General features: G+C 37.1%; 2 protein-coding genes and 1 pseudogene across 2 annotated transcripts; all 3 read right to left on the bottom strand.

Annotated features, from left to right (window-relative positions):
* Positions 1-607: 607 nt before the first annotated feature.
* Positions 608-6,680, bottom strand: LOC137738240 (uncharacterized). Its single transcript, XM_068477874.1, has 16 exons — positions 6,442-6,680; positions 5,688-5,755; positions 5,255-5,410; positions 4,715-4,882; positions 4,278-4,428; positions 4,101-4,180; positions 3,700-3,972; positions 3,472-3,615; positions 3,240-3,374; positions 2,792-2,890; positions 2,491-2,547; positions 1,973-2,177; positions 1,721-1,839; positions 1,361-1,429; positions 1,119-1,217; positions 608-1,038 (listed from the first exon to the last, which is right to left on the bottom strand). Exons 1-16 carry the CDS (start codon positions 6,569-6,571, stop codon positions 799-801), a joined length of 2,193 nt encoding a protein of 730 aa, XP_068333975.1. The 5' UTR covers positions 6,572-6,680; the 3' UTR covers positions 608-798.
* Positions 6,681-7,500: 820 nt separating this feature from the next.
* Positions 7,501-9,901, bottom strand: LOC137729661 (probable glycosyltransferase At5g20260). Its single transcript, XM_068468665.1, has 3 exons — positions 9,753-9,901; positions 8,350-8,704; positions 7,501-8,163 (listed from the first exon to the last, which is right to left on the bottom strand). Exons 2-3 carry the CDS (start codon positions 8,689-8,691, stop codon positions 7,501-7,503), a joined length of 1,005 nt encoding a protein of 334 aa, XP_068324766.1. The 5' UTR covers positions 8,692-8,704; positions 9,753-9,901.
* A 1,387-nt stretch (positions 9,902-11,288) lies between these two features.
* The window catches only part of LOC137720122 (probable glycosyltransferase At3g42180), a 6,002-nt pseudogene continuing 4,557 nt past the window's right edge, over positions 11,289-12,733 (bottom strand).

The following is a 12,733-nucleotide window of genomic DNA, read 5'->3' as shown; positions in this document are numbered from 1 at the left end:
TTCGTCCAAGTACAAACTTCTAATCAAGAAATTCAACATTTGAAAATTGAAACTTCTAAAGTACAGTGAATTGGAGTAATTGCGAGAAATTCTTAGGTCCGTCAGAAAGACCACGTTGCTCTGACTAGCCACACACAAAAGGTGAGACATTCTTGTATTGGTGTTCCACACACTCTTTACCGATTCCGCCCTCAACGCAGTAAGGTCTCTCACCTTGTGTGTGTGGCCCGACAAGCGATGGCCCATCCGCTGGACCCCAAGAATTTTACATAGTGGGTGAAGCCGTTAAAAGTGTTTGTTAGCTCGGGTGGATCCATCAAGATTCAAATTCAAAGTGAGGCGTGAATCACGTCGTCTTTTCGTTCTTTTGCTTCATCACCATAAAGCGAGAAATTTCCATAAAAGGCCTCTCGTAAAGGACTTTACCTATCCATGGTACACCACCCGAATAATATCTTAAATCAATAACACACTGTCATACGGTAAAATTAAAACATATTGTAGTGTGTTATTGACTTAAGATACTGTCACCGTTTGCATCGCATTCACTTCTATGCCACTTGGATTCTCATAACAACAAAGTAGAAAGCAGGAAAATAAATGGCGATGAGAAAGAGGGAATGCACAAGAGCTCACTTAGATATGGTTTTGTATTTTATTCATTGCAATTACAAAATTAATGAAATGAATAGTTGGAAAATAATATTTGAAGGATTGATGTTACAAGTGCTATGCTACAAGACTGCATCTGGATTGAGTGAGTGTTTCAAAATTGGAAGAGATAATTAAACGTCACCTTCACGATCGCCTAACAACAGCCGTTGCAAAGCACGGATGGTGGTTGAACTCGAAAGAAACCTTGAGTGAGGGGTCTTGGGCTCCGGCTCGGCTAATCACGTTTAAGGCAATGCTATTGTGCTCAGCTACTTGCTCTAGCCTTCGTAGTTCGGCCAATTTTTCTGGGTCGTTTGAAAAACTACTCTTGATCTCCTTTGCAATCCTCTGAGCATCCTTAAAGTAATCATTCATTACTAGGTTCTGTGAAAAGGAACAAGTAACAGTAAGCCTACCAGAATATCAAGGAAATACCGACCAGTGTTAACAGAAAATTCACTCACTGATAAACGAGCTTGGGTTGTAGATTCCACGAACAGGGAGAACGAGACATGGTCAGGAATGCAAGCTCTCTGTAGGAGCTCAAACTGCTGAATAAACCTCTACAGAAATAGTGAGAACACACAGGACATGTCATTCGAGGTCAGAAACTTGTGCAAACTATAAACAGTAACTTCTAAAGTAGCTCCCAATATGCATTTCCTGTAAGTACGTTTTTTTTTGGAACTGGATCGTGCGAGTATACCTCATGCTCAGTATTAAAAGGGCTTCGACTTTGTACAAGCATGCGGTCATTCTTCAAAGCAGCAAGCATCTGGATAGATTGGATTCATCAAACTGAGGATTTTTAGTGAAATTGTCGAAGCAAAAATTTATTCTAGGAACGGACAGGATTTTTCCTTAGATTAACAATATAAAATGGCCCGGTTGATGATATAAAACCACAAAACTAGATTGCTACAGATAAAGTCCAAACCTAAAAGCAAATTACTTAGTACCGTCGGAGGCCCAAAAAGACCTTATTCTCTAGACAGCCATCTTAAAAGGTATTTCCCGGAAGTGGTCATTCCTTCAACTCATAAATCAGAAACTAAAGCACAATTACCATTGTAAGTCCTTCAGCAAGACATATTTGGCACTGAAGAAACAAGACTGCAGGTGGAATCCGATAATCTCGTGCCACATCTTTAACAGAATCCCTTTTCTTCTTTCCTTTCCGTTTACCTGATCATAAAACACAGGATGCACCAGATGGTGCATAAGTAGAGTAAATTAGCTTTGACGAGCCACATCACATGCAAATATACAAGAGAATTCAGAATTATTGATTAAGTTTACAGGATATAAAAATACTTACCACTGTCATTGCAAACCACCGTCTTAATATTTGTTTTCTCTGCAAGTTTGATCAGGACAACATAGATATACCAATATACCATGCAATATTCACTGAGCGAATAAAGCTCCAATTCAAAACCTAAAATGAGAAATCGCGAAGCTATCCAGTATGTTTGCTTTTCCACCCAAAGAAGGATGTGTTGGAATAATTTCATGCTGACATTCTGTGGAAATCCAATATCCAAATTGGATAAGCAAAATTATACTGGTTTTTGCATTTAGGTTTCACTATGATCACTGAATAGCAAATGAAAAATGAAGGAAAATTTAATCATCAAGAAGATTTAACACTGCATAGGTAGAGATAATATAATCAACACAAACATGGCCATTTCTCAAGTTATTAGACAATACAAATGATGATGTCATCGGCCTCTTATCTAGAACCTGAATGCATCCAACTGTATTTGATGATTACCAGATCAAGTAAGTTAGCGGGAAAAAACAATAAAGTAATATTCTCAGAGAGCAGCATACCTGATCATTTGAAATTTTTGCGTTTACTCCAAACTCCTTTCTGAAGGCCATCTCTATCTACAAATCAACATTTTTTTAAAAAAGTAAATAAAACTATCCAAACAAAATTCAATCACCAGTCAAATTGGACAATCAGTAGAGCGATAAACAGAAACATTAGATAATGATAGACACAAGATATACGTGCTTCATAGGATTATCACTTCAGAAACACAATACCTTATCAGGCCTGAGCAACTCAACAAGTGTGAAACCGAAGAAAAACTAATAAATATCTTGATTTGAAGATAGTTTGGCATACCTGTACAAAAACAACGCGCCAATCTTGTAAAATCTTTCCAAGCTTACGCCGTTGCCATGCACCATTTGTGCATAAAACTTTTAGCAAATTGATTACTAGCTGCAGTGCCCAAAATATTGCACATGTTAGAATCAGCACCCAGTGCAAGTGTCTAGAAGCATACTAAACTAAAACCAGCCTTCCCCCTCTGTTGCATGCACGCTTAAAAGGAGAGAGAGAGTCTTATTAATTGTTCTATTTTGTACCCAAAAAAAAAATGTTCTATCTTCTCGTGCACGCATAATCACAAGCTAAAATTGATAAATCATCATAGTCCTTGATCCACCTTATTAGAAAACAAATGAATAGTTCCATAACATAACATGAGCATATTTTGAAACTATCATAACCCAAAAATACAGAAATGGAAAGAGATCTAAAATCAGTCCAGAGAAAGCATTCACTTCACCTGTCCCAGTTGAATAATAGATTCCTGTTTCTGAATATCATGGCTCCTTGTACTCTCTGGTAATGCTGCAGCTCGAATAATAACAGCAAAGACAGGATCCCTACCATAGAGTTTCCCGTCTTGAACCAGCAGACGCTGTTCAAAAGTTTCAGGTCAATAATTCATAAATATGCCAACAGAACTCTTAGCAATGAGTATCTAGAATAAAGTAGAAACAAATGACACAACCGACCTGAAGATGAGCTCTTGCTACTAAATCTGGCTGAGATTTTTGAAACTCAACCACAAAGTGCAAAACACTTTCTAATGATGGGTCTAATGGGTAGGAACATATAACATCAAGATCACGAAGAAGTTTAATAAAATATTCAACAGCCTGGTACAACAAAACCAAAGCAAAAATGTCATAATACTGGAAGTAAACTACTACAATTATCGGTAGCAATTATCTCATGCTCACCTTTTTCCAACTCAGAATTTTTATTGCACGTGGTGGTGTAGGGGCAGATAATCTACAGTTTAAACTAGCATCAAAGCCAATTGGTTCACAGCCAGAAGCCGTAGTTTTATCTTCTAAGTTGTCTTCATGACTTCCAAAAGTACTTGATCTAAGGAACTCTGAAGAGCTAAGAGTATATTCTAATTCAGATATGCAGGAGGCTATATGTTTTCTGGCTAACTCCAATCCTCTCCCTTGAGGCCGCTTCATAGATGTAAGAACATGGTAAAAATGCTGAAAGAAGAAGAAGAGAGCTCTTTTTATTTAACTTCTACAAGATGGGGGCATTTATATTCAAATGCATGGAAATGTGTCCCCAGATGAAGCAGATGCATATAAGATAAATGAACACAGGGTAAGACCTTACGAAAGCGTAAGCGGCATAACAAAGCCTTGCAGTAACCTTCCTCCAATTCAGAATTATTTTGTAGTGACACCAAGTCTGCAACAAAAAGCAAGTATATGATGACGGTGGTGCTTTGTTCCAAGCTATAATTCAAGATAAAGTAATATTTCTGCGAAAATGAATGGATATCTACCTTCTAACACTCTGGTTTTTGATGATGGTGCTTTACAGGCACGTAATTGGCGGGAAATTGTTTCTTCAACAGCATGTAGCATTGACAAGCACTTTTCATCTCCATCCCCATTCAAAGGAAGACCATATGTCATTGTAAAAAGGTCTTCTTCCTGCCAATGAGACAAGTTTGATCAAAATTCAAAAATACATATAAAAGTATACCATCACTGCAAATTACTATTCAGAGACTAGGCTTGAAAAACAAAATGCACTGAATTGTCACCAGAACATGAAACTATATTTCACTCTGAGGATAACAATCATTTACAACTCACTCGTGGGAGCAGTTAGGTATTTATAAAAAGGACTAAAACAGCATAGGCACAAGATAAATTACTACAACTTAGCGGAAATACTGAAACAGCATAGGCCAAAAGAGCTGTTGAAATACTTTACTTCATGAGTGCGTGCATCTAAGACAACTGAAATGACCGCCTTGCAGGTTGCTCGTATGACTCTGCAATAAGAATTCAGTAAGGCATGTGAAGATGTCCTATCAAGCCTGAGAAGATAGATGCACGAGAAGACAGTTTGTGCTAATGAATGACCCTTGTGCCATGTTGCCTGCAATTTAAAGATTTACATATAGAAACATAAGGAAAGGACAGACTGTAGAACAGACAAATTCCACTGTGAAATGTAGTGCTTTAAAGCATATATCATGAATAGATTTCGGCAAATAACGGGGAAAAAATAAAAATTAAGACCCTAAGTAGCAGTGATGTCTGCATAAATTTCATAGCAGATCCTAATTTTTTACAATAAAAATATATGGTTATCATCTTTTGCAAATAAAAAGCAAGACATTTGGTTTACGAAATTAGGAAGCAAGTAAAGTATAATTTAAGGAGCATAAAAAGGCTTTACTTCAAATTAGCAATAACTAAAGATTGTTTTTCAAGTCTAAACAGTGAAGGAAAGTTCTGTAGCATATACCTCACAGGCTAGAAGATGATCCATGATATCAATAGTACGTTGAACATCAACCGTTTTATCAAAGCTAGTAGGAACAGGAGCAGCACCATCCTCAATAGCTTCATCAACAGAGTAATATTTACATACCATACCAGAATCCATCTTTGGGTCCATTATCTAATAAGGAACACAAACAGAAAGTGTTAAATACAGACTAAGCTAATACATGAAAAACAAAATTCGCATAAATAGAATGCAAAACCATTAGACTGAAAGATTGTGCAACTCATTAATTCTTGATGTCCTGGATTGCGATTCACCTCGTGATCCATACAAAAGAAACAGTTTCACACTAAATTTGTTTCCCAACAACTTATTCAAAGATCATAAATTCTGTGTGAATTATTCAGTTTACAACAATTCTGCATTTACAGAAAGTGCAGACAATGTGTACCTCTAAGGCAGACATCGCAGCAAAAAGATTGAAATTATCTCCGTGAATGAGCATACCATCTTGAAGATCTGTGGCCAAAATCCATCAAAAGAAAATCAAATTAATCACAAGAACCCAAGAAACGGGTAGAACGACGATCCAGTCCACAATCTCAACTACATTAAAACTAAAAATATGCGCATAAATACACACACAGCTATTGCCTTAAATGTTACACTTATTCTGTACAAAAGAAGCAATACAGGTTTACACAGTCCACAGTCTAATTGCAAAGAAAATCAACAACACAAGCTTTGCCATCCAAATAACCTCCGTGAGAAAACACTACGACATTTCAACAATCTTCGGCATACGAACTCAGCATTCAATCAATGATTTCAAGAACAGCCGAAAGCTTACGATCGCATTGAACTAATGGAAACAAAATCACCGCTCTTGATTTAACCACGCACACTTGCAACATATACAGATATGCATCCCTGTACAGAATACACACACACACACACACACACATTAATTTGCACAAATATGCGATTAAACTACTATGTTCACTTAAAGTCTTATCCTTTATGTAATTGTTTTTACTTCGAATTCGAAAGTCCAATACTGCATATATTATATGAAAACCCAATAAGCTTTCGGATTTTCATCCCTTTTCTATACTATTTTCCTTCATTTTCTCGGGAACCAAACAGAGCAGCTGAGGAACTGAGATTCAAGCTTAGGGCAATCAACAAGGGGGAAAAGCACTGACCTTTACAGGCGGCGTCGAGGAGGGGAGAGACGTCGGCCCAGACGGTGTGATCGCCGGAAGGAATGGGGGTGCCGCAGTCGGGTAAGGGGAGGTTCACGGTAGCTTCCTCTGCATTCGTCGTCCCGGCCATCGTTGCAGATGCGTTTTTTTTTCACTGCTGCGTAGGAATATCAGTCTCTTTGCTTTTACTTGTTGGTTGCTGCTGTGCTGCCCACTTGGCTTGAGAAAGAAGAACGAGGATGGAAGAGCGTGCGCGTGGACTGGTTGGGCGGGTCGGCGACTTTAGGTCATCAAGTGGGTCGGATCTTATTTGGTATCAGATCACCCGGTTTCCTTTTGATTTTGATTTTAAACAAAAAGAAAAATCTAAACTACTTTTTTATTTTTAATTTATTCGAGCAATAGTTTAATACTATAATCTAGCTTAATTAAATGAAAATGTGGAATTATTTTTTTATATCATATTTTGTAAAATACATGATGTATCAATTGATAGTTGGAGAGTATAGTCTAGAAAAATATGATCTCTCTAGCATCATTCTAATTTAATTTAAATTAGGGAAGACATGCGAACTTGAATGCAAAAGAGTTTAAGTATGTGAACCCTTGTGCTTTTTACATTATTAGCATAATTATAGAAATGGGGCAATTACGTGGAGGCTCGTGATGCTATAATAGTTGTTGCGATGTAATATGTATGGAGAATACTATTTGCTATAAAATATCAAAATTAAGCATGTTATCATGTGTTTTTTTACATCAACTACCAAAAGAAAATCAAATGTCATAGTGACATTTACGTTACATGAAAGTCTATATACGTATGAGACTTGTTGTGAAGTTTCGTAACACTAAATACAAACAAAAAAATCAAAAGATAATTTCATATATTTGCATTCTTCAGTCCCTTTTTATTTGGTTCACTATCTATATATGTGACAAGAGTATAATAATTTCAAGTATATAGGTAGTGGAATAAGAAAACAACAAACATAAAAAGAATTAGAAACCCTCGGCTACAACAATAGGGAGAACTAACTCTCATCCTATAATTGCAAATCAAGATAGCAACGAAACATCGAGCCTTCTCAACCAGACCGAGTGAAGCACCATGTGAAGCATGTCGTAAGGTTGAGCAGGGCGATGGATCGTAAAATGCCGGTGCACCTCCATCACTTTCTTTTGCAGTTCCAAATACCTCGAGGGCGAAATCCCCCTTAAAATTGTCTTGATTTCGGGTATTTTTTTCGACGGAATGTAAACGGAGAATTTGCTCCAGTCAAGAACGTCACTAAAGGGCAATACGTAGTCGTCGGAAATGAGCACGGGGACGCACCCCACGGAAATTGCTGTGACCACCCTAGCACTTGCCACTTCGTACCCACTAGGGCACAAGCAAAACTTGGCTTTACCCATTAACTTGAAGTAGTCCTTCTTGTTTTTTAGGTACTCGTGCACTTGCACTTCATTGTCTTTGTCCTTCCAATGCTCAAGCAAGATCTTTCTTATGTAGCCGTGAGATCCTCCGGCGAAGAAGGCGAGGATTGAACGCTTGTTGAGGCTTGTATTTTGCGGGGTTGGACCAAATTTTCCATACGGTATGTTGATTTCTGGAATGGAGACGTCTCTTTGTGGCTTAAACCCTTCCGATATATTGGCATTGCATAAAACCCTAATGAAGTTTTGGTATAACTTAGGATTCACTTGTGAAATGTCTGGTGCCTAAAATCCAACATACTAGTTAGTTTTGTATAGATCGACAATGAAGTATATTGACCAAACAAAACTATCTATACCATATTTACTGACCAACACATTCATTTTATCTCTAACATACTATCATTAAATGTATTACAAATAGTTCTATTTGACAGTAACGAAAAATCGAGAAGAGAAAAGGAGGCAAACCCAATCGTGACAAGAAACCAAGAAATGGTCAGCACCTCGGCTTCTATTCCAGTGAGGGTATTTTTCAGCTATAACGCTGATATAATCCATAACCACCCTTTGAAGTTGATCACGGTTATACGTGACAAGAGGCTTGTAAAGTGTGTTGACGATGTTGGCTACACTGATAGGAATGAGGAATAGGTGTGCCTCGTCGGGATGGCGAGCCATGAAGCGGCTCTTACCACTCTCCATCTCGTCTATAAACTGCCCCTCGATGGCGTAGATGTCGTTCAAGGGCCCGGTGTGAACCAGCGGATGCTCTCCTTCCCTGTAAACCCACACCTTCAATCTTTTCTCCATCTCTACGTAGCTCCTGATCGATCATACATATCATCATAGTGCTCAGTTAGACTTTGGTAAATTCTATAGCACGTAAAATATACAAAAATTAAACTAGCTAGTTTCTGACTTTCAATAAGATTGATAAACCGCATAGAAATCACCGTTTAGTGCATTTGTATTGACATCGTACCTGTTACTCGGGTTCCACTTTTGATTACAAGTTTGTATCTGGATTCATTTACGTAAATTCTCATAGATAAATCGATTGGTTAACTATCTAATGCATTATGCTAAACAAAACTATATAATGCATTGATTAAGGTTCACAAATTTTAGGGTAAATTCAATCTAGCTGCATGGCATGAAATCAAGGCAAAGAAATCGACAGGAATGCGTAAAATAGGCTTAGTAATTTGAATCGAATTAATGGACAATTGAGTAAAATGAATCTAGAAGACTATAAATTATCAGAAGCCAAAAGCCAAAATTGAAAATCCTGACCATCCCCTGGTATTCTATCACGGTCTCCCCCGTATAGAAGATTTTCTTGCACCAACTGAATGCTCAAATCAATGGTGACGAAAATTTTTTAGTGTGCTCAGAATACGACTTGATACATCAAGTGTCAAGTGTCATAATATAAATAGTTAATTTTTTTTTAAATATTTAACCAGTTATATTATGACACTTCGTATATCGGACCGTTTTCTGTCATACTGAAAAATCTCTCAGTTGTGATGAGGACAACATAAATTGTAAATCCGAATTATTCATATGGAAAAATTGGGCAACTGCTGATTTTTTTTTTACTTCCATACGTACAATTACCACGCATCAATAATTTTATTTCGAATCGATGGAAACTTTAGTGTAGACAGGATTTAATTTCGTGATAAACGAGCATTATGAAGTTCATAATGCCAATTAACTGTCCACAATTAAAGATAAAAATTAATTTTTCCCATGACTTTACGGTCATCAAAGGTCAAACCTCGAATAGATAATTAAATTCAAATTGAAAGTTTAACATCACTGAATCAAAATTAACCATGGAGAGATAATTGTGCTTAGAACTTAACTGATAAAAAGATTGTGCGTTTCTGTAAACTGATCCTTTTGGGATGATCACATCGTCGTTTTCCTTGTAATTAGACGTTTGATTCTTTTCATGAACTGCTTTCCGGATCGCCTCTCTTGCTCTACCCAAATCTGCTTCAATTCTCTCCAAATTACTCATTTTCTATCAAAAAAAACAAGAGAAAATTGTAATCGGTGACAAAAACAAATTGATAAACGTGTGCATACATTCATGGGGAATGATTTTCACACTCTTTTATCTACTTTTACCCTCTGTTTATTTCCATTCCCTTATAGATCATTGTTTAATTCAACGTTGTGACTAGAAATAAAAGATGAGCGAGTGTGGAAATCATTTTCTGTATTCATGTGCCTAAAAATACTTGATTAAAGTAAAAAACAGAATAAAAATACATTGACAGGCGTACTTTTTTACGTTCTTCCTTCACTATTCCAATATTGATGAAACTCCTTGAGTCATCAGTTGACAAAAAATACGACGGTAACGGCGATGGTGGTGATGAATTGGGTGACGATGGCAACGATGATGGTGATAAGAAAATAATATTGGCAAGGTTGGTTTGGTTTAATGGAGATAAGAAAAAGATAAATAAAAGGAAAAGAGAAAGAGTTGGTAGCAGTGCAGTAACAATGTGAGTAGAAGAACCGAATTCTGCCATGGATTTACTTTCTTTCTTACTTCTTTGAAGGAGAAAAAAATGGAGGGAGGAGGAGGAGAAAGAACACTGTATTTGGTATGGGGAGTGATAAACATACGTGCAATATGTGTGGGACCTACTTATGTAGCATAGTAATGAATTAATCAAAATACAATATGTCGTGCGAGTGAATTGATTCTGGTCTTTAATTTATTTAAAGGTTACACTCACTGTATTAATTATTATTGGTTAATTGTGAAATACATAAAGGAAAATTTGGTACGTGGAGGTTGTAATATATGTGTTTGTTTGAGAGTAAGAAAGGGAGGTCCGGCTTAGAGAGAGAAAGGGTTTAGCTGATTTGAGATTGTGATTTTTTTTTTTTTTAGGTTTCGGGCCTTTATTTACAGTAAATTTTCAAATAGTACAAATATAATGGTAAGATCTCCCAGTTTTTATTATATTTTATTTAAATTTACACAATCACACTTATACAATAACTCTATTTATAATAGAATTTACCAATTTATATTTGTAATCTCCGTTTCGCCATATGCATATGAAACCCATTAGGAATATGAATCTTGGCAAATCATGGTTGAAAAGGAGAATCGTAAATATTATTTTCTTTTCTGTACAAGGAAACAATTCAAATTCATATGGCCACTAGCCAACTCGTTTGCCTCGCAAGGAATTTATAGACAAATTTGGATCTTGTACACGTCGTATGTGAAAGAAGGAAAAATGACAATATTGAAAACAAGATGACGTTTTTTATTATTTCGAAATTGCAAGTCACCTATTGGCCTAGTTTTCATTGTTGGCCTCAGTTTTACATCAAACAAGCAAAGGGGAAAAAAGTTATGTTGATACATACAATTAATTCTCGAGCTTAAAGTTAAGTCTTCTTAACCATACTGAGTGAAGCACCAAGTGAATTACATCAAACGGTTTAGGCGGCCTGTTTAGCACAAAATACCTACGAACCCTACACACCCTCTTCTGCATTTTCAGATATTTGTCGAATGGAATTGCTTGTAAGATGGTCTTAATTTCTAGTATCTTATCAACTAGAATTTGTGCTGAAAATTTGCTCCAATCAAGCACATCACTGAAGGGCAATGTGTAATTGTCAGAAATTAAGACGGGCACACACCCTGCATAGATTGCCTCCACAATTCTTGGGCTTGCAAGCAAAATTTGCTCTGCCCCATAAATTTGGTGTAGTTTATGCCCTTGGAAAGCTTCTCGCAGACTTGAACTTCATCATCTTTGTCCTTCCAATGATCCAGCAAGATGGGCCGGACAGGTCCGTGAACCCGACCGGCAAAGAATGCTAGAATTGGGCGGCTCTTTGGGGCCTGACCCAAACTGGGTGGGCCCAAAGTTTCTTTGGGTAAGTAGATTTCAAGCAATTAAATATCTCTTTTAGGTTGAAATCATTTTGAAGTGTTGGTGTTGCAAAGAACTCTAATAAAGTTCTTGAAAGGCTCAAGATTTTCAATTGAAACCTCTGGCGCCTGAGTTACGAATGAATACTAGTTGTCTCAGAATAAGAAATTTTGGACATGACTATTTCAGAGTGTCAATACAGATCATACGAAAAAAAAAAAAAAATTTATGACACAGTTGAAGCAACATATATACGTACCCAATCATGACATGAAGCCATAAAATGGTCAGCACCATTGCTTCTGTTCCAGTAGGGATATTTACCAGGCACAACGCTGATGTAGTCGGAGACAATCCATTGCAGGTGGTCGCGAAGGTAATCTTGCTTCCGAGTGACAGGCATGTAGACATAGTGAACAACGTTGGCAATGTTGAATAAGAAGAGTATCCAAGATAACTCTAATGATCCCAAGAAGAAGAAAATAGAGCACACTCTTAAAGAAAGCTCACAAAACAAACTAATTAGCAAAGCTTTTCTTATTTAGCTCTAGGCTTTGTTTTTCCTTGGATGATTTACAATGCTTGAGGACTTGGGTATTTATAGCAAACCAAATGAAAGCTACACCACACACTTACTTCACCTACAACATCCACCTACTTCACCTACAACCTCCACTTACTTCACCAACCTCACACACTTACTTCACCAACCTCACACACTTACTTCACCTACAACATCCACCTATTTCACCTACAACTGACATTGATTCTCAACACTCCCCCTCAATGTCAGCTCTCATTCTTTGCACTGTGCTGAGCAGACAGCGAAAATTTTCGAGCTTGCCTGTACTTAAACTTTTTGTGAACAAGTCCGCAACTTGATCATTCGTCTTGACCTGTCTCATCTCAATCTCTTCTTGTAGAACCTTTTC

The sequence above is a fragment of the Pyrus communis genome, chromosome 1 (genome assembly GCF_963583255.1).
Source record: "Pyrus communis chromosome 1, drPyrComm1.1, whole genome shotgun sequence".
Lineage (NCBI taxonomy): Eukaryota > Viridiplantae > Streptophyta > Magnoliopsida > Rosales > Rosaceae > Pyrus > Pyrus communis.
Note: the sequence above shows the minus strand (reverse complement) of the source record. Positions and strands in the feature narration are given on the sequence as shown.

Bases quoted from the DNA above. Each gene is read 5' to 3' on its own strand.
- LOC137729661 (XM_068468665.1), bottom strand. From the start codon at position 8,691: ATGGAGAAAAGATTGAAGGTGTGGGTTTACAGGGAAGGAGAGCATCCG. The intron at 8,164-8,349 runs GTTTGCCTCCTT...GTTGGATTTTAG, and splicing joins TGGTTTCTTGTCACGATTGG to GCACCAGACATTTCACAAGT.
- LOC137738240 (XM_068477874.1), bottom strand. From the start codon at position 6,571: ATGGCCGGGACGACGAATGCAGAGGAAGCTACCGTGAACCTCCCCTTA. The intron at 3,616-3,699 runs GTGAGCATGAGA...TTGTTGTACCAG, and splicing joins AAATTCTGAGTTGGAAAAAG to GCTGTTGAATATTTTATTAA. The intron at 1,039-1,118 runs GTGAGTGAATTT...TCCTTTTCACAG, and splicing joins CAACCCAAGCTCGTTTATCA to AACCTAGTAATGAATGATTA.